The sequence below is a fragment of the Dromiciops gliroides genome, chromosome 6 (assembly GCF_019393635.1).
Source record: "Dromiciops gliroides isolate mDroGli1 chromosome 6, mDroGli1.pri, whole genome shotgun sequence".
Taxonomy (NCBI): Eukaryota; Metazoa; Chordata; class Mammalia; order Microbiotheria; family Microbiotheriidae; genus Dromiciops; species Dromiciops gliroides.
In genome coordinates this window covers 227256437-227283617 of record NC_057866.1, presented here as the reverse complement: position 1 = coordinate 227283617, position 27181 = coordinate 227256437, and the positions used below count along the sequence as shown (strand labels likewise).

The following is a 27181-nucleotide window of genomic DNA, read 5'->3' as shown; positions in this document are numbered from 1 at the left end:
CCTAAAGACAAAATGAGACTGATAGTAAATATCAGAGCCAGGTTTTTAATTCTATTAAACCCAATCTGAAGGCAATCTTAAACCTTATTCCTGCCTACACCATGGGTATTGTGAGAAACTAACAGGGTTCTGGGGAACCCAGAGAACCTTACCTGACCTTTCTTAAGGCCAGCCCAGAGTCAGGAGAATTTCAAAGTAAATGTAGATTGACCTTGCTGACTATCTAAAGGAAGTTAACTTGCCTAAAACCACACCTACCTGAAAGCCTTTCTCCTCAGAGGGTCTGTCCTCTGAACTCTGACCTCAGCACGTACTACTCATGCACCACCCTAATGTCCAGTAAACCAATAGATTTGAATAATGCTAGCCAATTAGCTTGAAACAGTGTGTAAGGGCCGCCTCTCCTCCAGACCACAGGAAGCTTACACTCTTTCTCACTCTCTTGGCCTGGAACTTGGAAGAAGCATCCACACACTTTACTCACTCTCTCTCTCTCTCTCTCTCTCTCTCTCTCCCCTCTGAACTTTCAGAGCCATGTGCTCTCACTTTACTAATATTTAATATGCTTTAATAAATGCTTAATGCTCAAAACTGGTGCTATAGCCTCTATTCCCTAAAACTTGGGACAGAGATAAGCACCTCCATATAATTTCATTGACTTTTTTTTGTTGTTGTTGTTGAGTCAATTGGGGTCAAGTGACTTGCCCAGGGTCACACAGCTAGTAAGTGTCAAGTGTCCGAGGCCGGATTTGAACTCAGGTCGTCCTGAATCCAGGGCCGGTGCTTTATCCACTGTGCCACCTAGCTGCCCCACCCATATAATTTCAAACGACACAGTATAATCATGTAAACCTGGAGAAGAGCAACAAAATAGTTGTCTCCTTCCTAAGAGTCCCAACTGACTTGCTCTTATACTAACTCAAATAAAAGTCTATTTTTTTTTTGTTCATTCAGATTCATGAAGTAAATTTAATTTTCTAAAAGGCTTTTATTCCATCTAATTTAATGTGTGTTGCTGAGACAGGGGAACATTTGATGGAAACACACTGACTACAACTTCTCCAATATTTCTTGCTATTCTTGTATAATAGGGAAATATATTATACTATCAGAGGTGCTTCAGAATATATGGCACAGTTTAGAGAAATGACTTCTGGGGACAATTAAAGTGTAACTGGTTTGTTGTGGTCTCATAAAATCTGTCATGATTTTCCAAGATTGTTATTTTCCTTTACTTGCTTTTGCTTAGATCACTGTTTTATGTAATGACATAATATTCACATGAATTTAATTTTCCAAAATTCCCCAAAATGGCACTTTAAGATCATTATTTTGCAGAATATGCTAATGTGGATATATGAGTGAATGCATGTGACAGAATGACAGAATTTCAGGTATCAGCAGCCATTTCATCCAACCCACATTAAAAAAAGTGGTTATTCTTGAAGGCCTCCAATATGGCTCAACCAACTCTTTCCTGAGTCAGGAGGAAAAAAAAAAAGCATCTTTGGATGCTTTGGGGAATTCTAGTCCCAACATTCTAGTCCCGATTCTAGTCTGGTTTCTCTCTCTCTCTCTTTTTTTTTTAGTGAGGCAATTGGGGTTAAGTGACTTGCCTAGGGTCACACAGCTAGTAAGTGTTAAATGTCTGAGGCCGGATTTGAACTCAGGTACTCCTGACTCCAGGGCCGGTGCTCTATCCACTGCGCCACCTAGCTGCCCCTTGGTTTCTCTTTAAATAAATCTAAAATTACTTAATTGGAACTTAAACACATTGCTCTTGGTTCTGCCCCCTAGGACCAAACAGAACACATCTATTCTCTCTTCTAGATCACAGGCCTTTACATAATTGAAGAAAAACTCCTCCTTAGTTTTCTCTTTTCCACGCTAAATGTCCCTAGTTCCTTCAACTAATTTTTACATAGTAACTGAGTGGAGGTCCTTCACCTTTCTCATTACTTTCCTATAGATTTTCTTCAGCTTATCAATGTCCTTCCCACACTACGGTCCTCAGAGCTGAGCAAAATAAGCTAGAAGAGACAATCATTTTCTTAATCCTTGAAGCTATGCTTTTCTTAATGTAGTACAAAGTCATATTAGCTTTTGGGGGTAGGGCTGCTGTGTATTCTTTTTTTGCGGGGCAATGGGGGTTAAGTGACTTGCCCAGGGTCACACAGCTAGTAAGTGTCAAGTGTCTGAGGCTGGATTTGAACTCAGGTACTCCTGAATCCAGGTCCGGTGCTTTATCTACAGCGCCACCTATTCGCCCCAATGTGTCATATATTCTTGATTCATACTGGACTTGTAGACTAAAATCCACAGATTTTTTTTTCAAATTAATAGCCTTCCCCATATTTTACTTATGATTTTTATTTTTTTGAACTTGTTCCAAACTTTTTACATTTATAGCTACAAATCTCTTCTTGTTAGTTTCAGCCCAAAGTTCTAGCCAATCATGATCTTTTTGAATCTCTCTTTTGTCATCCAATGTGTTACCTATTGCTTCCACCTTTGTGTCAGCTACAAATCTCATGAGGATGATGTTTATGTGTTTATCCAAGTCACCGATCAAAACAGACAGCATAAGGCCTGGGGCACTCTACTAGAAACTTTCTTTTAAACTGACATAGATACTTTATAACTATGTTGCATCCATTCAACCAGTTCTGAATATGTCTCATTGTACTACTGTTTCGCCCAGGCCACGAATTCACACATACATGCACATATATCACATATAAATAGTAACTATAGTTAAAAGTTTAAATAGACCCCAAAACATTGCTGAGTCAAAATCTATCAGACTTCAAAGTTAATAGGAAGTTAAATGCCTGCCCTTTCACTTACTCAAATTTTAATTTTAAAAAATCCTCTAAGCTCCTACTATGAGCATAGCATTATGGGATACAATAACAAAAATCTGTTATTATGGGATACAATAACAAAAATTAGAACTGTGCTACCCTCAAGGAGCTTACACACTACTGAAAACAATACTATATGTATGAGTAGAGCTGGTGAGAAGAGAGAAAGGACAATGAGAACTGAGAGAGATTAGGGAAGGCTACCCACTAAAGTGGGTAACACCTGATATGAACCTTGTAAAAGGAGAAGGATTCTGATAAATGAAAATGAGTAATCATGGTAAACAATCTGTGTGATAATGCTCAGAGGTGGGGAATGGGATACTGAGCTCCAAAAGCAATTACGTGGAATGTCACATATGTGGAAGGTCACACTGCTATATAATTCTGGAAAGGGAGGTTGAACCCAAATTGTGGAAAGCTTTAAATACCAGGCAAAAGATTACATTTCATCCAAGAGTGTTATTGTTATTTTTGATCAGGGTAGTGACATGGTCAGACTTAAGAAGATGATTGTGGCAATGTGGAAGATGAATTTGTAAGTATTTCTATTGAAATGTCCATTTGAGGAAGTGCCCATGTCCAGTCTTGCTAACCCACATCAGGTGGTTAACTTTCTCTCTAAAATGTTCTTGGATTGCTTTTATTTTTCCCCAATTTTTCCTCAATCTCTCTTATTTGATTTTTTAAATTCCTTTTTAAATTGTTCCAAGAACTTTTGGAGCTTTTTACTCTTTGGGGTAGGAGCAGTTTTGTTTTGTTTTGTTTTTAACCTCACTATTCTCCTCTGAATATGAACTCAGATGTTCTTTTTATACCAAAGTGGTTATCTATGGTCAGATTCTTTTTCCTTTACTTACTCATTTTTATTTTTTTTTATTTTTAGCAGCTTATTATTAAGTTGCCCCTCCTTAACTACATTCATAGCCTAGGATTACTTCTGGTCAGTAACACTAGGCCTGGTTTTCGAAAACAATAGAAAAAAGAGGTCCAAAATCTTAAGGAAGAAAATAACTCCTTGAAAACTAGAATCAGACAGGAGGAACCAAATGACATTAATAAAACACCAAGAAATAATAAAACCAGAAAAAATAGAATAGAATCTAAAACATCTCATTAGAAAAACAACTGATCTGAAAAACAAATTGAGGGGAGACACTATAAAAATAGTTGGACTACCTGAAAATTATGATAAAAAATAACCCAGATACAATATTACAAGAAATTATTAAGGAAAATTGTCCTGAAATTCTAGAACAAAAATTCTAGAAATAGTTTACAGGAATGTCAACCCTCAGGTTAAGGATATTTCAAGCAACAAGAAAAAGGACAACTAAATACTATGGAAATATAGTTAGCATTTCATAAGACCTAACAACTTCTACTCTAAAAGACGGTAGGTTTTGGAACACTAAATTCCAAAGAGCAAAAGAGCTGGGGTTGCAGCCAAAAATAATGTATCCAGGAAACTTGAGAATAATCCTGAATGGGAAAAATGGACATTTGACAAACTAAAAGACTTTAAAATATTTGTAACAAAAAGACTAGGATTCAATGTATATTTAAAATAAATTTTTAAAAAATCAAAATACTGAAAATATCCCAGGTGAGATCCTGACTCTCCTGACCCTTTCCCCCACCCCCAAACCCCTATCCCACTGTTTTTCTGTTCAGTTTATGAGTTGTCTTCCCCCATTAGATGATAGGTTTCTTAAGGGCAGGGAGTCTTTTTCTTTTTCTTTTTTTTTTACAGGGCAATGGGGGTTAAGTGACCTGCCCAGGGTCACACAGCTACTAAGTGTCAAGTGTCTGAGGCCAGATTTGAACTCAGGTACTCCTGAATCCAGGGCTGGTGCTTTATCCACTGTGCCACCTAGCTGCCCCCCAGAGACTGTTTTTTTTTGCTTGTATTTATATTTCTAGGCATGACACAATGCCTGGCACAATGTAAATGCTCAATAAATGCTTTATCAACCTTCATCTATTTAATAAGGTTTCCACTTTTGGATAACTTTTTTCCCTTTTTTTTTTTTTTTTTTTTTTTTGCGAGGCAATGAGGGTTAAGTGCCTTACCCAGGGTCTGAGCTAGTAAGGGTCAAGGACTTGAGTTCAGGTCTGCCTGAATCCAGGGCTGGTGCTTTGTCCACTGTACCACCTATCTGCCCAGATGGAATCATCTTTAATTTCTCTCTCTACCACCACATTGGAAATAAAGGCTTTGTAATAGTATTGGAAAAGAAATTGGCTTTGGAATCAGAAGGATTGAGCTCATGCCTCATTCCTGGCTCATATCCTACCCTGAATAAGTCACTCAGATTTTCTAAAGCTTCATTTCTTTAGTTCCATTTAAATAGAAAATATTATTATCTAACATAAAACTACTTAAGACTACATAAAAACCTACACAGAGGAAATTATCTCCCCTTTGATGTGGACTAAGAGATAGAATAACAAGATAACATATTATTTTCCTATTTTCACTGTGCTTATTTGGAAAATCAAACCTCAGCTCTGGACCATAATGCAAGACTCATTGGGAAGAGTTCTGATGGTATTTTGCTACTGTGTATTTTTAAAATAAACAGATTAATTGAGAACTTGGTCCCTACAATGTGCAATATATTAATGCATGAGAATGCTTGCTAAAGGATCCCAACAGTCAGGGTACATGATTAACATGCATATTGCATACTTCACTGACAAGCTAACCTAGAAACTAAAACAGGGTCATATGATTTTTGCTTTTAAAAATATGATTGCTTCATTCTTTATCTCTTCAGTTCCTAGGATGGTGCTCATAGTAGATATTTACTGAATGCTTATTGATTGAGAAGAGAAAGGATATTAAGGCCTTTTAGTACTAAAAATATAAGTTGCTTTGGCCACATGTAGACCCTACATGTCTGCTTCCTTACCACTATACTCTAAATTTGTGTATATTCTTTCCATAAGCACTGTGTGTATTTATGGAATAGTGTACCCCATGTTTTGTACTCTCATTATGTAATTTTAGTAAATGTCTTTACACTGAGCTAATTGTGACAACTGGTTGACTTTGAAAGAAAAGCAGGGGATCATGACTTATAAGTTTTAGACGTATAGACCCACAGAAGTACCTTTGAGTCCTAGGGTTGCCACACTCTGAAGAACACAACCTGTAAGTGAAGGTGTGATTTGAGAAGAGTAACTCCCAAAGAGGGTGCTACACTATGTCTACATTTGGTTCTCTTCTCTATTTTTAAGGGTCATATTCCTTGAAGCTTCTACTCCAACTCTTTGTCTTTTTCTCTTTGTTCCCTACTATGAGATGTAATGTCTCCTATTGGATAAGTAACTCCAATGCAAAGCAGATGCCCATGTCCAAAAATGTTTGCACACATTTTTGTGTATGTATACACACTCACACATATATCATACTATATCAACTGTGTATATATTATAACATTATATTATTTCTTATTGTATTATAATAATGTTATATAGCATTCTATAATTATATATTATACACAATAAATATATACACAAAAATACTATGTACATAAGGGACTAAATCCTCCTTCATCATTGAATGGGACCCAGTAGTTATATTGGTGTCAAATAATCAGGGAAGAGATTGAGGTAAGTTGGAAGAGATACATTAGTAGCTGTGCCATTTTCTATATATTGTATTTACCATGACAGTGGATACAGCAATTGGGCATTTCGCATATACAGAACCCTGAGCTGAATTTTTGTCAACGTAAATATGGATGACTCCTCCATGTTTCTTAGTTAGTTTGTTTTCTGTTGTTGTTTGTTTGTTTTTGTTTTTTGTTTGTTTGTTTAGTGAGGCAATTGGGGTTAAGTGACTTGCCCAGGGTCACATAGCTAGTAAGTGTTAAGTGTCTGAGGCTAGATTTGAACTCAGGTACTCCTGAATCCAGGGCCGGTGCCTTATCCACTGTGCCATCTAGCTGCCCCTAGTTTGTTTGTTTTTAAGGCCAATTTTGGGCCAATGAATGTCAATTCATTATTCCCAGCTGTAGTTTGGTGTTAAATTCTGAGGACTAGTTCATAACACAGATACATTCTCTCTGGCTTTGGCTGAACACATTTATTCAGGTTCAAAATTCTGTACTTTAAAAATGCATTGTGTACTTCTGGACAAGCACCAAGGTCATACTCCATGGATTAGGTACCCAGTAGATTGGGAGAAACTCTGGCTTGTTTATGTTGTGGGTTTTTCTTGTGACTTCTTCATGATCTATGGCTACTGAAATAGGAAACATTTATGCTACGATTGAGAAAAGATCAGTCTCTGCCTGCCATTCCACTAAACCCAAGATGACTGCTCAGGAGATTCCATTTTGGATAATTCCTGACATTTTATCATGAACTCATCACACTAGTGGGTCCTCAGACTTTTGAATCTTCTTTTGAATCTTCTAATTCCCCTAATTCCTCTATAAAAATGTCTCCTATCCCACCAGTGAAACACGACAGCATTTTAGAGCTAGGGAAAAGAGAAGGGCAGGGAAGGAAGAGGTGCAGCAGGGTAAATCAAAGAAAATGAGAGGGTACATGTGACAGAAAACAAAGCAAAAAGGCAAGGAAAAATGAGGAGCTGTATTTTAAATCATATTAATGTACCATGCTGTCCACGAGGCTAAAGAAAAGCATGGGATCTTAACCAGGGGGTGGTGAATTTAATTAAATTATACTGAAATAGAGTGTTGTCAAATGTTTTGATAACTGTATTTCAATAGAATTGGTTTCCTTTGTAATCTTATATATTTTATGTATTGTAATCTTGTACATTTTGTTGTTGTTTTGTCCTTTGTTGTTGAAGACAGATGTCATGACTTGCAATGAATTGGATTTAAGTGAGGGACCAGTGGCAAGATATACATCAGGACAACTGGAGATGGTTCTGGATGTTTAACTCAATTTGGATTAAGTCACTTGCCTCATGACCCCAGGACCAATGCTTTATCTACTGCTCCACTTGGTTACTCTCTGATGCATTTTATACAATTGTAATCTTACACATTTTAAATTTATACATTTTATTATGTATCTTAGAACATCAATCTGAGAAGAGTTGACTCCCTTAAGAGATCCCCAAAGGGGTTCATGGCACAAAAAAGGTTAAGAACTACTGATTTTGAATCTCTATTACTACCATTTCTAAGCCTTGTTAATTAAACCTCCACAATATCTCTAGCATCTGCCCCCTTCTCTTTGTCCACACTGTCATAGTCCTAGTTTAGATCTTTATCACTTAATAGCTTCTCAATTTGCTTTCAGTGTTTCCCCCCTTCAAATATAACTGCCAAAATAATCCCCTAATGTCCAGATTTGAATGTGGTACTCCTTTGCTTAAAAATCATCCCTGGTTCCCAATTACCTATAAGATGAAATAATAAATTCTTTAGTTTGACACAATTGGGCTCTAAGTTTACCATTTAGTTCTATTTTTATACTTCTCTCCTTATATTCTAATGTTCTAGCCAACCTGGTCTGCTTCTTGATTGTGTCCAAAGTTTTCTTCACCTGGAACCTAGAATACTTCTTGTCCTTCCTCCCCCCTTCACCTTCCACACACCAGTACTCACTTCTAGGTTAGTACCTTCTGCTCCTTCAGCTGCATTCTCCAGTTTAAGTTGATCTTTCTCTATTCAGATTTTCCTAGAGCATTTAAATTTTACTTCATTCTTATTGCATTCTATTCTGTTTCCTATTTCTGTATTTTCGTACAAGTTTTTCACTATGCCTAAAATATAATGCCTCTTTACCTTTACCTTTTAGAATTCCTAACTACATCCAAGGCCAATCCCTGGTCCTTTCTGCCCCTATGCCCATCTAATCCCATGAATATATACTTTGTATATATTTTACATTGATTTACCTAAACATCTATTTCCCTCAAGTAGAATATAAAGTCTTTGGGGGTAAGATACCATGTCATTTTTGTACCTCCACTGCCTAAATTCTTAGCAAGTGAAATTGAATTATAAAAATGTTATTGACACACAAACTGCCATAAATAAATCTATTGTGTAAATCAATGTTCACTTATAATTGATTCCAGAAAGAACATTTAAATACTGTCCAACATGTGTTGAGTGCTCTGAATTTTAAAAGTATTTTGCCATGATTTATCTCTTCTGATTCTCCCAGTAACCCTTGAAGTGTGTAGGGTAGGTATCATCATCATTACTATTAGAAATGTGAAGCTCCCCCTTTCATACCAAGGGCAATGATTATGCCAAGTTTAGTTTCTTCAAAAATGTAAAAAAGCAACAGATTTGGAAGGCTCAATATAACTCAACTCTCCTCTGAACAAAGACATTTCAGCTAAGCCTCCCACTTGGGATTGACCAAATTAGGGAATTAACTGGGTCTGAAGAGTTAAAAAGAGGAAGAAAGAGATTTGGGGGTAGAGTGGTAGGAACATACTTCAACTGAGACTGAGACTGTTCTTTTGAGTGATGGAGCATTGGAGCACACCAAGATGATAGCATAATTCATTTATGAATAAATTGAGTAGTTATATTTTATGACATTTCTACTTTAAATGATATCCAGCAAGGGACTGAAGGGAGGTAGGATTAGACGATTTGTCATTCATATATTATATCCTAGGCCATATGTATAAATTCAAGGAAGGTAGATGTGCTACGTTTGCTAATAAATCTGTTTCTTTGCCAGACTGTGCTCATAAGATGTTTCATATATGCAAAATCCATGTATCAGTAAAATTATAATAGGACTAGGCAAGTAGTTGGGGGGTTAAGTATTCTTCCAGCCCATTTCCCACACTCTGGCTTTTCTTGTTTCTTCTTCCAGCCTTGACCTTATAGTTTGCTGCTTTAATGTTTGTCTAGCTATTAAGCGAACTCATCTCATAACCAAGCAAAAAAATGGTGCAACGAATAGAATGCCAGGCCTGGATCAGGAAGACTCATCTTCCTGAGTTCAAATCTGGCCTCAAACCTGTGTGACCCTAGGCAAATCACTTAACCCTGTTTGCCTCAATTTCCTCATCTGTAAAATGAGGAACCATTCTAGTATCTTTGCCAAGAAAACCACAAATGGTGTCATGAACAGTCAGACAGAACTGAAAATGACTGAATAACAACAATAAAACCATGACCTTCCATTGTTCCTCTCCTACAAACCTTCATTCTTGGGCAAATCTCTTCCATTCAATTTTCCCACTCTCACTCCAGGGCAGGTAATGCATAAAGTAAAAGTCGACCTGATTTTAGCAATTAGAAATTCATGGAACATAACCTCATTTGGGCCCTTGTTGCTGCTTGATAATCTTTCTACTCTAACCTTGCTGACCTTTTAAATTGTTCTCTAAATCCTGGTTTCAAATGAGTGCTTCTCTCCCCTCACCACTAACTGCTGAAATTTCCTCCTCCTTGAGAAGTCCAAGGCCATCCTCCATGGAATCCTTCAGGTGCTTTCTCACAAAGGCTCAACTCCTGTCTTTCATTTTGTCTCCTCCTCAAGGACTGATCTTTTTCTGGACACTTTTGACTCCTTTGCATTTGTCTACAAATATACCCAAGTCTCCATGATCCTAAAAAAAAAGGGAAAAAAGTTCCTCCTCACTTATCCTATACCACACCACTAACTATCCATTCCTTCTTTTCCCCATTTTGGCTGAATTTCTTGAAAAAAAATTACCTCCCTAAATAGCTAATCCTTGCTCAATTCCTTGCAATTGGGACTCTATCCCCGCCACTCTACTAAAACTGCTCTGACATCATTAATGACCACCTAAATCCCAAATACCATGGCCTTTTGGCATGCCTAATCCTCACTGACAACATTTACCTCTCCTTACTTGAAATCAGTGATATCTCCTTCTACTAGTTGTCTTCCCATCTCTCTGTCTCTTGAACTAATGACACATCACTTCCCCAGTCTCTTTATCACTGCAGGGCCTGCTCCTTTGGCAATCTCCTTCTCTCCCAAGTCTTTGGTCACAATCTATATGAAGGTGACTCCCAAATCTCCATCTCAATTCCTTACTTCTTGTCTGAGAGTCACATCTACATGTTCCACTGTCTCTGGTACAACTCCATCAGTCCCTCAAATTGAACATGTCGAAAACAGTGCACATGACTAATCCCTGTAAATCTATTCTTCCTTCTGACTACAAATTCACTTAGCTTCTTGTGCCTGTAATATTTTGATTCTCTTCTTGACTCTTCCCTCTCACGCACTTCTCTTATTCAACCCATCCATCCCTTCCTCTCTATTCCCACTATTGCTATGCTAGTGGAGCCCCTTACTCTTGCCTTCCTGGACCATTATATACTGTAGCCAAAATAATCTTTTGTGCACATAGGTCTAGTCACCTTTTATCTCTGTTTATAAAATCTTCAGTGGCTCCCTAATGCTCCTCATGAAAATTCAACCTACTTTGAAAAGTATTTAAGGCCTTTTACAATGTGATGCTAATTAACATTTCTTGTCTTATTTTAATTAATACCTTCTGTGACTTCAGTGCTTCAGACCAAGTGGATAGATAACTCTTTGCTCTTAGCCCCTCTCCCCCATGCACGGTACCATGACATTCTAGACCTTTACTCAGACCATTTCTAAAGTTCTGAACACACATTCCCTCTGTCTCTTCACTTGTTGAATTTCTATCCATCTGAGAAAGCTCAGCTCAACTGACAACTCCTTTCCTGAGCCCTCCTCCCTGAACCTTTTGATAATGACCTTCCTCCCAGACCCTGAATAGCACTTTTTTTCCACACCACCCTAATGAATTTCTCCTGTAATATTATGTATTTTAGTTTGCTGCATCAGCTTATCTTTTAGAAGATAGGGCCAGGGCAGGAAGGTGGTATAATGGATAGAATACTGGCCCAGAAGTCAGGAGGACCTGGGTTCAAATCCGGCCTGAGACACTTGACACTTACTAGTTGTGTGACTCTTGGCAAGTCACTTAACCCCTATTGCCTCACACAAAAAAAAGATTTAAGAAGATAGGGCCTTGAAAGCAGTCAGCATTATCTCACCTTTAAATCGTGCAAGTGTCTATGAGTTTGCAAAGTCCTTTCCTTATCTCACTTTATCTTTACAACAACCTTGTGAAAAAGTTACTAGGTATTATCATCCTTTTTTCTGGATGAAGAAACTGAAGCTCAGAGTAGTTAGTGTCTTTCCTAGGATCTTGTTGTTCAGTTCTTTTCAGTCGTGTTCAGCTGAAGTCTTCATGACTCCATTTGTGGGTTTTTTTTTGGCAAAGGGTTTATCATTTCCTTTTCCAGCTCATTTTATGGATGAAGAAACAAGTTAACTAACCAGGGACAAACAGCTACTAAGTATTAGAGGCAGGATTTGAACCTAGGTCTCTCACTCTTGCTACTACTCTCTCTGAATAGGTGTTTAATAAATATTTGTCTTTCTAAATGATGTTACACTGTAGTATAGAGTAGTATCAGAAGGAAGACTTCTAGTCTACGAAACCTCTGCAAGACAATATGGATGAAGGTCAGTGAAGAATGTTTTGAATGTCACTCAGAATGTTCTATAGAAGGCTATTCAAAGTCAAGTCACAGAAGTCAATCGCTCTCAGCAATTTGAGAATTTAAGTCATGTCGAGGTCCCTGTTTGCACATCCAATGAGAAGAGGCAGTGTGGCAATAATAGCAGCAGCAACAACAATCATAATGTACACTTATATAGCCCTAAGATTTACAACACTGAATATTGTAAAGGTTTTCAAGTGTGTGTGTAATTATCTCCATTTCATACCTTGGGGAAAATACCATCTCTCTGAGTGTCTACAAAATACAAAGATTGGAATAAATTGGACCTTGCTTCTGTCATGGACTCCTTTAGCAGTCTGCTGATGCCTATAATGTCTCAGAATAATGTTTTCAAATTCATAAAACTGGATACAAGGGAGTACAAAGGAAATTAATTATGTTGGAATATGGTTATTGATTTTTTAAAATTCATAGGTTAAGACATTCTGGAGGAAATAACTCTTTAAGTGTTGAAATTCTGTGATACTGTCTGTCCCTTGGGGAGATATACCTTTATCTACTATTGATATATAACCTTGAGAAAAATATTTATTTTTGTTATTTAAATTGCTACTCAGTGTGTCACTAAAGTCTTAAGATTTAAGGGAAGATTGCATTAAGACTTTTGGGACTCTTTTTATATCTATCTCTATCATCTATATCTATACCTCTAAATACATACAATTTGAGGACAAAGCCTTTGAAACAAGTGTCCTTAATTTGTAGTAGCCAGACCCCCAAATTGTGGATAGATTTCAAGGGATCTATGAACCTAATGAGGGGAAAATGACATATTTATTTTCACCAGCCTCTACCTGAAATTTAGTATTTATCTCATTTATTAATATTTTTGAAACACGTTATTCTGAGTAGGGATTCATAGGTACCCTTTCATGTGCTTCTACTTTTCAAGATTCCATACTGTGCATTAGCTGCAGTTTGATGTGCAACCCCCATTTAGCACCTGTAGTCTCCTTACTCTGGAACATTCATTAATTCCTCTGGCCTTCTCACTCCGGAACATTTCTCCAGCATGACAACAGAAAGCTCCCATTGGTGAGTTCCTCCCAGGGCCTCCATTTCGTGGAGAGGCCAAACCCTCTTCAGCTCCTTGAAGCCAAGGACAATCATTCTTTTGACTTATTATTCATATCCTCAGCACACTTAGCACAGGGGCCAGCACATAGTAGGTGCCTTGAAGATGCTTATTGCCTTCACCAGTATGACCAAGGAATCCTTGGTACAAAAAGTTTTAAGATTCCTTGTTCAAATGGTTTTTGCCCCATGATTCTTGTTCCTAATAATATTTTTCATTTCTATTTTGAGCCTCAGTAGGACCCAACATATTATTTAAACCCACAAATTTTGACACTGAATTTTTGTTTCACACCATAATGGACATTTCCTCACAGTATACAAGTTTTCCAGGGCAAATTTATAGGGCAACAATTTTTTAAATTACAGACAAACCAAAAGGATACAACTACTTCTCCCATTAGTAGCCCACAGATAAAAGAACCAAAAGGTTTAAAATCAAAAACCTCTCTAATACCGGAAGCTATTCCTTGCTATGAGAGAACTAACTTTGAGACCCTGGACAAGTCATTTGACCTAAACAACTCTCTATAAATTACAACAGAGTTGCCATATGTATTATTGGAGGCAGTTTTCACCAGGAGTTTCAAATATCAACTAAATCATAGGCCTGGAATTTAAAAGAAAAAAAAAATTCTAGCCATCCACACCTAAGGTGGAATTTCACACCTCTTCAAGGAAATGGCAACCATACCTGAATTTAATCTATCTTACAACAGAATACGAATTGTGTCTCCTATTCCCTCCTTCAATGCGTTTCTCTCCCCTGTGTATCTAGATCTCTTGGCTTTCTTGCTCTTAGCTCCTCTTTTTCCTCTCCAGATTCCTTTTACCACCTTTCTCCTCTTCTTGTTCCCTCATCCCTCACTGTCCCCCTTCCCCATAAATGGCTCCCATATGGAACTGCAAGATCTCATTGGTATTTTTTGTACTTTTATGATCATTATTCCTAAATCAAAAGCAAAAGAACTAGACATTTTATATGCAGCAGTGGTGATTCCATGGAATTTAGCATGGTTTCTGGTTCTATGGGAATGGGGATCCACATTAGCTTCTTGCTTTTTAAAAGACACTAGAGATGTGTGGCTAATTTTCAACTATCCAATGGCTGAAATCTGGTAATGGTACCAAGTTGCTTATGCAGTAGTTTGTTTACATGAACCCTTTAAGAAAACTTCCAAACACATATGCATACATACATATATATATATATACACACACACACACCTCTGTACACATATATACATATCTGTGTTTGTATATGATTATTGTGTATGCATGTATATGTGCATTTATATCATGTATATAAACAAGCATTTATTAAGCACTTACAATGTGCTGGGCACTGCTACAAACTGAGGATACAAATATATATCTATATATTGTGTGTATGTATGTACTATTTACATATACACACATATATCTATATCTATATCATCTATAACTATATCTATATCTATCTATATATCTACATCTTCATCTATATATATATCTATATCTATCTAAGAAAACAAAATATACTTGCTTTTTATTTTATACCATGCTATCATGTTTGTTATTTGATTTTATTGTATATGTTTTATTTCATCTAGTTTATAAACTCCTTGTGAAAGTTTATGCTAGCTTTATAACTTCCTGGTCTCTCAACCATGGTAGTTGGTCCATCTCTGGCCAATAGACAACTTTTATATTGCCACATTTAAGAACTGGAAACTGTAAATGACTATTCACATATAGGAAAAATATCTTATATTCTCCAATTAATTTTCTCTTAAACCAAAAGATTTTCAAGACCAGTTTGAAGAACTTTGAGAGGTTATAACCACATTTATAATGCTGCCCATTAAGTTGCCTCTGAAATATTCTAGTTCTCAGAACTTTTTAGAATGGGAAAAATTTGAGGTACTTGCCATTAAGCCTTGTTCTCCTGGTTTTCCTGGTTCACCCTTTAAATAGGAATTTAAAAATCAATATTGTTAGTGTTGCATACATTAAGTGCCTAATTCACATTGCTATTCAATAAGGATGTTTCAACAACTGCTGAAGCATAGACAGAGAAGAGTCCCTGATGTACACATGTAAACCACATTAATATAGTTGTTTTTCCCCCTGATTCCATTGCTTTCTAAAACACTCTAATTGCAGGTACAGAAACAATGTACTTAAGAAACCTACTTTACAACCATAGTGTGGTCATCTTTTAATTTAATAAAAGGAACATAATTTCCATAAAAGGTTAGTGTAAGAATTGTGGATGGGCTAAATGGTAACTCAGTCAGATAGGGGTGACCAAGTAATAGGTTAATGCAATGGGACCCAATACTAGCAATGCTATTAAAGTTTACAACTATATCAAGACTTTTGTGACATATATAATTGCACTTATTTCTATTCATAAACCTCATTAGGCTAAAGAACTAACCCTGGATTATCTTCAGGAATACAGAAAAATTCAAAGTCTGGTATACCCTACCAGCTGATAGGGTTTTCATAATGGTATAGTCACAGAATATAGATACGTTTTTCAACAAACAACCTCATTAAATTTAGAAAGACACATTACCAGAAGATTCATCTCTAGTTGATAAATTTTCTGTCCAAGACGACAATTCATGTTTACCAAGGTAAGAAAGGAGTTGCAATGGAGGGACCTGGCAATAATGAATTCTAATACTAATATACCTGCTCAATAAGAGATAAAACTGGTTAAGCTCCACTGTTTGAGATACAGCTTCAAACTTGCTGAGAGAATAAGAAACCTCTGAACAGTGAATATCTATCACAAAACTCACATATTTCAGGAGAACTGGAATTCTTGGTCCCCATGCAGTCAACTTTTGAAATTTTTTCTAATTCAAGGTACTGATAGTTGTTCAAAAAGGCCCAGTGAACTCAATTTGAGATAAGGGTCTTTGCCAAATTTCAGACAAATACTTTCCATTTATGTAAAGCCTCCTTAAATGGTTCAAAATTATATTCATGTGCAGTAGAGTACATTACTTGTGAAAGAATTTTTAGGAAAGTTTCAGAATTGCTCTTCAGAATTGATTACAGAAAATTACATGAAAAAAGAATTTCATTTGTATGTAAAAACTGTCATAAAAGTACATAAAAGTTTCTTAGAATTTAGGTTTGATTGATAATGATTAAAATAACCAATTAACCCCCAAATGCCAGTGAGGACTCCTCTGTGGCATTGTTATTATCATGATGAATTTTTGCTTAGATTAATGGGATATAGTGGAAAAAGCACTAGAATTGAAGTGAGAGGAAATAAGTTCAAAATTGACTTTGGATACATCACAACCTCTTTATGCTTTGGCTTCTCTATCTGTAAAATGAGGGAGGCAGAAGAGAAAGATATATAAGATTAGTTCTAGCTCTAAATCAATGAGCCTAATCCAGGATTACTTTATCCTCCTTATTAATGTTATAAAACAAAATAATAGACAGTTGAGCAAAATAACAGCACTTATCAAGCAAATAAATTTGGGACAAAGGTAGCCTTTTAAAAAGTGCTTCCAAATTTATTTTAAGAAATTCTATTATAAAGGTTATAATATTTAATATTTTTAAACAAAATCAAGTTTATATAACCTTTAAAGATTATATAGCCTATAACCAAATATCCAATTCAATTTGTGGGATTCACAAATGGCAGCTTGGATTTATGAAATATGTAAGGAGTTCCTTTCTTACCACTTCCATTATAATAAGTCTTTGCTTAAATGTTGCTTTAAGGTCACAAAGAACTTTCTTATTTTTTTATTGTACTCTGATACAAAGTTAAAACAGACTCCTTATAATAAACAGGTAGACCATCTCTTCTCTCTTTATCCTTATTCTTTTTTTTTTTTAGTGAGGCAATTGGGGTTAAGTGACTTGCCCAGGGTCACACAGCTAGTGAGTGTTAAGTGTCTGAGGCCGGATTTGAACTCAGGTACTCCTGACTCCAGGGCCGGTGCTCTATCCACTGCGCCATCTAGCTGCCCCTATCCTTATTCTTTTTTTTCTTTTTTTTTTTTTGTGGGGCAATGGGGGTTAAGTGACTTGTTCAGGGTCACACAAGTGTCTGAGGCCATATTTGAACTCAAGTACTCCTGAATCTGGGGCCAGTGCTTTATCCACTGCATCACCTAGCTGCCCCCTTATCCTTATTCATTTTTTGTTTGCTTTTTTTTTTGTTTTTAGTGAGGCAATGGGTGTTAAGTGACTTGCCCAGGGTCACACAGCTAGTAAGTGTTAAGTGTCTGAGTCTGTATTTGAACTCAGGTACTCCTGACTCCAGGGCTGGTGTTCTATCCCCTGTGCCACCTAGCTGCCCCTATCTTTATTCTTTAACAACAATCATTCAATGGAATTTAATTCCTAAAAGATATAACATGTAATCGATATAGTTATCCAAAAAAGGGATATTTATTAAATTTACAATTAGAAGAGATGTTAGATGTCTAACTTCAATGAATAAATATAGAAACTGAGGCCCAGAGAAGTAACTTATTCAAGGTCCCACAAATAATAAGTGGCAGGGCCAAACTCCTAAAAAATAGGAGTCTCCAAATCATTTGCTATAATATCACATGATCCCCCTAATGCCATAGCTGCCAAAGAATAGGCAATTCATAAGAATGAAGCTTCTTTTGGTCATGGCCCATTTGGAGCATCATCTGGAGAAAAGTGAGTCATTAGAATTAGGCTTTTAAAATTGTCAATTTTTCCTTCTAATGGTATAATAACTTCAATAGTACCACCCCTCGGACTAGCCCACCAATATCCTAAGAGTGAATTACTCATATGGAAGAAATAATAATATCATCCAGCAGGGGAAATAGCATTTAGAAGAAATTTTGTCTCAAAAATTTTACATTAGACCTGAAATTAAAAAAAACAAAAACAAAACCCCAAGGCTAGCAAACTCCAATTTGGTTCATTTGCAGTAAAGTATGCTATAATGCAGTTTTGTTTGTTTGTTTGTTTTTGGTGGGGCAATGAGGGTTAAGTGACTTGCCCAGGGTCACACAGCTAGTAAGTGTCAAGTGTCTGAGGATGGATTTGAACTCAGGTCCTCCTGAATCCAGGGCTGGTGCTTTATCCACTGCGCCACGTAGCTGTCCCCTATAATGCAGTTTTAAAATAATTTATCACTTACAACACAGTGTATATATATATATATATATATATACACACACACACACACACACACACACACACATATACATACACATATATATACACACACACACACACACACATATATATATATATATATATATATATATATATATATATATATATATATATATATATCCCCAAAGTTTTAATGTAGTTTTAAGCTATGATAACTTTTAAATGTCCTAAGATTTTAGGGTCACCCTATGTCCCCATTCATTGTTTTTCAGTGCTAAACTGACTGATTTCTTCTAGAACCAAACTTTACACCATGCAAGTCTAGTCCATTCTTGGCTATGGGAGATAGACAGCATTGATACATGTAGCTCACTATTGATTCTCAAACTTTACCTGGTAGAACTCCAAATCAGTTGCCGCCCCTTCTACGTAACTACTCTGATGCTTTCTGAGGCTACCAAGAGGAAGAGTGCTGTGAATGGCAACAGTACCCGGCTGCTGCTCCATCTGGAGGCTTCTCAATGTATACCTTCTTCATTTTTCTCCTTCCCATCACCTCTCCCCACAACCTGAACCCTACCCCATGCCATGACCATGATCATTAGATAATCAGGAAGGCTTTAGAGAATTGGAAAAAGTCACTCCTCACAGAAAGTTTTGGGAATCTGTGATTCATAAAGCATAAGGAGACAGCAACTCACAGGTACTCCTGGCATCCCACGGGGACCATCTTTCCCTGTGTCCCCAGGGGGCCCTCTGGGTCCTGGTGGGCCAGGGGGTCCAGGAGGACCAGCTTGTCCTTGGTCACCCTATAATGGAGAAATGAACAGATACAGAAATGATCATACAGGACCATATTTTGAGACATCTTTCTTTCAGTCAGTCTTCAAAAATTGCCTTTTGGATCAAATGATTCACATAACCAAATGATGAAAAGAATCCTAGAGAGACATAAAACAGGCATCTCTGCTAGCTATTTGCCTGACCACAGGAAGGAAACAAATATTCATACTATGTGAGCAGACTTTTGTGCAGCAAAATAGACAGGTACTCAGTGACCAGGCACTGATAGTTAACAAGAATAGTGCTACATCATAATCACTGTGCTTGAAAGCAAAGTCATCCTCTCCTTTGGAAAAAGACTACAAGAACAATGCTGAGTTAGCCTGTTTTTATTTTAAACTTTCCTTATAGTGTCAATAAAACAAATGGGTGAACTTGCACTTTGGATAGATTCATTTCATAGCTGGGTAATTGATAAATAATATACATAAGGCTCTTTCCTTATAAAAGTTATTCACGACTTAGTTTAGAATGACTTCTTAATTACTGGAGGCAGAAGGCTCTGAAGGCATCCCTTACTGACTTCAATTGTAATAAGTAAGCTTGAAAAAAAGAGAAAAGACAAAAAAAGTGAAACCTTTTAATTTCTTTTAATTTTTCTTTTCAACCTCACAGTATCATCGGATTTAAGGCAGTAAAGGACCTGAGAGGTCATATAGTCCAACCCCCTCATTTTATAGAGAGAAACTGAGGACTACTGAAATTAAGTGACTTGCAAATGGTCACAGATAGCATGAGGCAGAGCTAGGAACTGAGCCCAGGTCCAATGCCTTCTTATCTCTTAGAAATAAGCTTGTATTCTACAAATACAGCTTATTAAAATTATTTTGCTTTGGGATGTTTTCAAGACCACATTCCACCATCAGGAGATACCAGATACAAGCATGCAGAGCAATAATTCAAAGTAAAGAAGAATCAGACTTCAGACAGAAGCAGCACTACCTTAATGAGGCGGCGTTTAATGAGCTGCTGATCAGCAGAGAGAAACCCATGATTGATTTTAGGAAACACCATCTGATCAGGCAGGTGAGGTCAAAGGTTGAAGTTCAGAGGTGAGAGAGTTGAGGAACAGACATCAGAAGGCCCAAGAAAGAAATAAAGATACAAGCATTAGACTTATCAAAACTAATAATAGGAGAAAAAAGAACCAGTGCTTGTGTCAGACACTAGAACCCCAGCCTGGTTATCGAAAAGAATAAAGCTATGGAGCATGTTGCTGGTTAGTTTTTTAAATGCAAATAACATTTTTAAATACAGTTATTTTGGCCAGAGATACTAAAATTCTTTTTTTATTCAGGATCATCCCACAGCTCCAGAGGCTCATATATGCTTTTCTACAGGCAGAGATTCCAAGGACATAAAGTACCAGTCCAATTTTTCAGTCAGGATTTTCAACCAGCATAATGTTGCATGAACCTTGGTGCCATTTGAGTGGTGGCTGAAGGCCAGGAATGGTGTATCTGTTAGAAAACAGATAAGAACATGGAGGCACAGTGCACTCCCGCCTAACGGAGTCTGAACAAAGTTGTGGGGTAACCGAAGATCACCTCCCTCATCCATGTTGTGTTAGATAAATCTTCATCGGAGAAAATTTTATTTTTAAAAAATAAAACAATACTTCACTGGAATCCATCAAGAAACATTTATTGATGGCTTTTACTCCTAGAGACAGATGGAGTAACTGAGTTTCAAGAGCCCAGTTAACTGTCCGCACATACTCTTATGCTGATTGAGGAACCTGACTGAGCAGGCATATGTTTCAACCACAAACCTTGACGGTGAGTATCTGATTACTGTGCAGAGCCGCAACTGTGGGGAAGCCAGGCAGACCCTACAGACACAGCACGGGCACCAAAACAACACGACAGAAACCGTCACACAGACATTTCACTAATGGACAAAGAGAACAAGCAATATGCCCAATGGGGCTATGGACTACTTATGGGCTCATCTGATCTGGGGCCAAACAAAACTGAACACAGACTCTTCTTCTACCCAGTAGTCCTCATACTAACCATCTAATGGGACTCAAGTTTGTTATAAATAGCCTGTGGCCCTTATTGAACAGTTTTCTAGAATTCTAGATGCAGAAGGGTCTCCATGGATGACTATGAGGAACGTGATGAACAGCAATCAATTATTACCAAATGCTAACTTTGTGACTCTTATGTTCTCTTTACTCAAAGACACAGGACATAGAATACACACACCCATCTTTTTAATGGACAGAAATACACAGTGAACACAGATTAGAAACAGTGATCAATACAGACCCAATGAGTTTGACACGTTCCATGTTCCCACCTGTGTTTCAGAAATGTCCCTCTCATATCACATGATGACTCCCAGTTCAGATAGTCTGTTTTCTCTTGCCTGAGGAACTGAGAGTGATATCAATGGCCCTCTACTGTTTATATTGTCAACATGTCTATGGCAGAGTTTCACTTTTATGCTCTACTTAAATATATGTACATTTTCAAAAGTCCCATATTTTAAAAGAGCAAAATGCTATTGGGAACCCTGAATAGGGACCAGATAGAAATTTTGAAAGGATGTCCTCATATTAGAAACCACAGAAACAAAGTGGTTCTATAAACTTATAGCACTGGTTCCTCCTTTCTGGAGAACAGACTATTGTAAAGGAGATCAAATTAGGTAGATATGAGAGAGACATTTTTGCCCTAATTTTACCACCTTTCCAACACTGTATTCTGCAAAACTGGAAATCTCCAGCAAATGCATGCCTGCCCCTTTGTATTCACTTTTTTTCTGCTTGAGGACAGTTTATAAATATATTGACTCAGTAAAAAGAGTTCTAAACATCTATGCCCTCCTTTTTCTCTAGAGGCCCTTATAAGGTTAAAATTTCCCTAGAGTATTTCATTAGGTTTTTTTTTATTGGGGATTTGGATTTTTTCTTTTGAGAAAATCAGCAAACGTTTAGATAGATGACATTTCTGCTCATTATGCCTTTGATTCTCATCTATTGAGGTAGTTCTTGGAAGGAATCAAAACAAAGCAAAAGAAACTTCATCAGCTTTGCCAAAATCCATTCTGATAAGACTGTTGTGAGGCTTAGTGTTTTCTGAGTCACCTGTATCAGCCTCTTATTTTTATTCCCTCAAGCAAAAAAAGCCCTTGAAACATAGATTGTACACAAATATAGAAATGCTGAGAGTTGGAAAACAGATGTGTACAATTTGCTTTTGTTTTACTGAGGAATATGAGTTTATTAGATGGTAATGTGCCAGCATCTTTACATCTGTGACTCATTAGCCCTATATTACATAAAGTCAGAGCTCTATATGTAAACTACAATATTTATGTGACAAAGAATAAAAACAGATACAAACAAGAAGCATACGAAGGACCAGAAACCTGATTAATGGTGATAAATCATAATGTCACTTTAAAATGGGATTATCTAACAAAATAATTTAAATTTTAAAACATTTTAACCGTGTGTATGGTATACTTTACAAGTATTTTGAAATGGTAATGAATAAACAAGCCACTTCTCACATTCTTATCTGAATATGTGACTAGTAAGAAATGACCACATTTTCTAAAAGTCCATGGAAAAAAGACTCCAATGTGACAAAATCTGAAATGGGAAGTAGAAAGGTAGTTGGAAAGATGCCTTTTATTGAAGACCCTAAATCAATGGAACCTTCCATATGAGAAGCTATTTTCAGATTCCTCAATCTAATTATCAAGGAACCTTTCACACTTAATATTTGGAACTATCTACTGAAAGTTTCACTGTGGGACTGACAAAAAAAAGCTTTAGGAGTCTGGCTAAGAGGAAAAGAAAATGGTTCACAGGGGAGGATGTCTGTGATTTTCCACAGATAACCAAAGTGGAGTTAGTGAGTAAGAAGACCTGGAAATCATGCTTCATCGTATTCAAGTCCATAGGTACATTCAAGGATGGTGTCTATGACTGTTTTCCAAGAAAGCAGCACATCACTCCTCCATTGCTCACATCAGATGAATTGGGACCATGCGTGGTTCATGCTGAAGTGGCTAGCTTCTCCCTTTCCACATATTTTCTTTATTTGGCTACTCTTAACCATCTTTCCCCCTTTAAGTTTCTCTTATATTAATGAGATATCACATGAAAAAACGTGGGTGTTGAAGATATACTCAACACTGTGTGATTTACCCTACTCTGCCCTCTCCTCCCACTCCCCAATCTAGAAGAGTGAAAGTTTCTAATCACATAAAAGAGACTTAGCAAGATCATTGGTCTTAAAAATGACACAGTCTCATGAGTGTTCTTACCTAAAGCACTGTGTTTAGGAGGGGGAAAGAAGTGGGTAAATGAAAATTTTGGATTAGGTTCATTCCTACTGGTACTGGAAGCCTCTGAGGTAAGGTCATTAAGGCTGGAGGGAAATTCTGAGGAAATTTTCAGGCACGGCCCCATATTTAGATCCCCATATTCACGAGTTAAATGGTTCCATATGGAGACGCTTTTAGGATGAGCTAAGAGTGGTCTTTATTGTCACTGTTTCAGTTTAGATTTGCAGAGCTGGCACTAAGAACTTTGTTTCCCCCAGGCATTCTGCCTAACACTAAGGTCTATTGTCACCCAGTGAAGAGTACTTTTTTAAGCAGACATTGTTTTTTCTATGCCATAGGACTATGGTGCATTCAGGTTTCACTTTAGTGTGGCTAACTTAGATAAATAATAACAAGGAATGAATGAATGTAAAAAGATTTATTAAGCACTTACTAGGTGTCAAGCACTGTTCTGAGTATTATGGACATAAATATAAGCGTGAGATGTAGAGCACATTAAGGAGAGTGTGTGATGACAGAAATATATGAGCAGAGTTTTGGTCTGGGAAGTCAGAGGGTTGGTGATTGAAGCTCTAACAGAGTTGACTGACATGTCCTTTTCACAAATAATGGCAATATTGAATTAATTATAGGTCCCAGAAGAAATGGAACCAGCGAGGAAGAGGGTAAAATCAGATTAATTATAAATAATTCACATTTATATGAATTTTTATAGCTTACAAAGAACTTTTTTTCCTATAACATCCATGTGGTTATACAAATAGTATTATCCCCAAATGATTCACTCCAAGTTTATACTCCTAGTAAGTGCTAAGGTCAGGACTTGAACACAGGGCATACTGACCCCAAGCTCTGCATTTTTTCCATTATGTCCAAAGACAATAACCCACTTTCTCACTCAATTCAGATTTTTCTCCACAGTAATTAGCTGTAATCTTTTCCAAATAAGTGAAATGGACATATTTCATTTAGTTTTCTATGTCAGAAAACTTGCCTGGTACACAGATGGTTTGTAGTGGGTGTGGAAAAAATACATGTGTTTCTACAAAGCATGGAATAAGGACATAGGAATAAGCTGGTGCATTGAAGCAATTTGCACATATTCCCACCCCCACCCCCTGTAAAAAATGTTTTAAATGCTTCAGGAACCTGGAAAATAACTTTCCACAAGCAATTTTCCTGCTCCAAGTACTTAACACATCTAATCTCAATAATGCGCGTAATACTATGATGCATATAACTTTGCCAGGGCCCTTTCTATTGGTATCATTCTAGGAGAGGCACATGTCTGGTCTCCCTTCTAGGCAGTGGTGAAACACCAGCCTGCATCACAAAGATGCTGTAGAGACAAATAGTTCATGTGAAACACTTTGACCTTCTTACAAGAAATCATTTGCATAGCCACTCTCACCCAAAGTTTTTGGAGCTTTGGTGGGAAAGATTTTATTTATTTAAACAACAGATAGGAAATCTTTTGACTTTTTGCCTATAGCTCTATGAAAGAACCAGAAATATCACCAATGGTTGAAAAACCCAGACTCCGTCGCCATCTTATATTGTGCTACAATGTTCTCAACTTTAATGACAGGGAGAACATTATAGTTTGGTGAAGAGGAGGAGGGCATGGACATTTGTGATCAGGAGGAAGTTCACTCTCCCAAGGCAGATCAGTGTCTGTGAGGCAATTTATAGTCTGAGAGAGCTGCCTGGGACACTGAGATCTTAAATGATTTTTCTAGGGTTACAGAGGCAGTATGTGACAGAGCTCAGATTTGAACATAGGTCTCCTTGACTTTAAGACTCTCTATTCACTGTCACAATGCCTCTCATGTACAGAAACAGTTTGCTATTAATTACTATACCCTTAAGGTACTTTTCAAGTACAAACCCGTACTTGGCAGGGAGGACAAGGGTGCGTTCTAGGACCATTCAACTGACAGTAAGTTATCAACATAAAGACCCAAGAAATTGGGTAGAGGTGAGAGATGAACTTTAGAAGAGCATGAAGTGTTCGCCAGTTTCAAAGTGTGGCCTCAGTTATCCTAATTAATTGGAAACTAGAAATAGTAAGTATTAAAAATAGGAGCATGATGGGAAAGGTCCAATTATAGATTTAAAAAAATTTTTTTGTGGGGCAATGAGGGTTAAGTGACTTGCCCAGAGTCACACAGCTAATAAGTGTCAAGTGTCTGAGGCCAGATTTGAACTCAGGTCCCCCTAAGTGGCACTGCGCCACCTAGCTGCCCCTAGATTGGGTTTTTTAATGTTCTACTTCTTTCGCCATTTTCTCCGTATTGTAAAAACAAATCCACTCAAGTATTTCCTAAGCCATTTAAAAAATATATGGCACATTTCCTTAAATACAAAAATTATTTTTATTTAAAGTTTTGAGTTCCAAATTCTAGTCCTCTTTCCTTCCTTCCCCTCCCTCCTTCCTGAGGCAGTAAGCAATCGGATATGGGTTATACATGTGCAATTATGTAAAACATTACCAGATTAGTCATTTTGTACAAGAAAATTCGAATAAAAGAAAAAATGAAAGAAATTTTTAAAATAGCATGCTTCAGTCTGTGTTTCATCAATATCAGTTCTTTCTTTGGAGGTGCATAGTCCTTTGAATAGTTGTTATTCACAGTTCTTCAACTAATAATATTGCTGTCTCTGTGTACAATGTTATCCTGGCTCTGCTCACTTTACTATACATCAGTTCATATAAGCCTTTCCATGCCTTTCTGAAATAATCCTGTTTATGATTTCTTACAGCACAATAATAGTCCATCACCATCATATACCACAGCTTGTTTTGCCATTCCCCAATTGATGGGCATTCCTTTGGTTTCCAATTCTTAGTCACCAAAATAAGAGCTGCTATAAATATTTTTGTACAAATAGGTCTGCAAAAAATTATTTTTTTAATGATTCAATTTTATTATTACAATATGTATTCTAGAAGAACATGGTTGGCACTTCTCCTTTGGTATCCAGTAGCCAGCATTTTCTATATAAAATTTACCCTCACCACATTTGACCATAGCATGGCAACTCAAATATCTCACAACCACACCAAGCAGCATATCGTGTGCTCTATGGTCCTCAGAGTGGCATTTAAACAGTTTCTTATCTTTATATGAGATGTTAAATCCTGTTATTCCTCTTCTTCACCTTTCTATCTACTAGATTCTAAATCCTAGAACATGCCCTTGCTTTGTGCACAAGAGAGTTTAATAGCATGTCAATATGCATGTCTATATGTATGTCAACAATACTTGTCAATATGCATTAGAAAAATGTAAAGGGTGGCTTACATTTAAACTTTTCTGGTTGTAAATATATGAATATTTCAATAGAAAGTCACATGGAGTTTTATCTCTAGTATGTATATTGACTAATTTATATGAACTTAACCTTTTT

General features: G+C 36.9%; 1 protein-coding gene across 1 annotated transcript in view; it reads right to left on the bottom strand.

Annotated features, from left to right (window-relative positions):
• The window catches only part of COL25A1 (collagen type XXV alpha 1 chain), a 604312-nt gene that overhangs the window by 142313 nt on the left and 434818 nt on the right, over positions 1-27181 (bottom strand). The window contains 3 exon segments of the mRNA XM_043971186.1: positions 15406-15441; positions 19324-19431; positions 20408-20479. Coding sequence (XP_043827121.1) covers positions 15406-15441; positions 19324-19431; positions 20408-20479 — 216 coding nt within the window.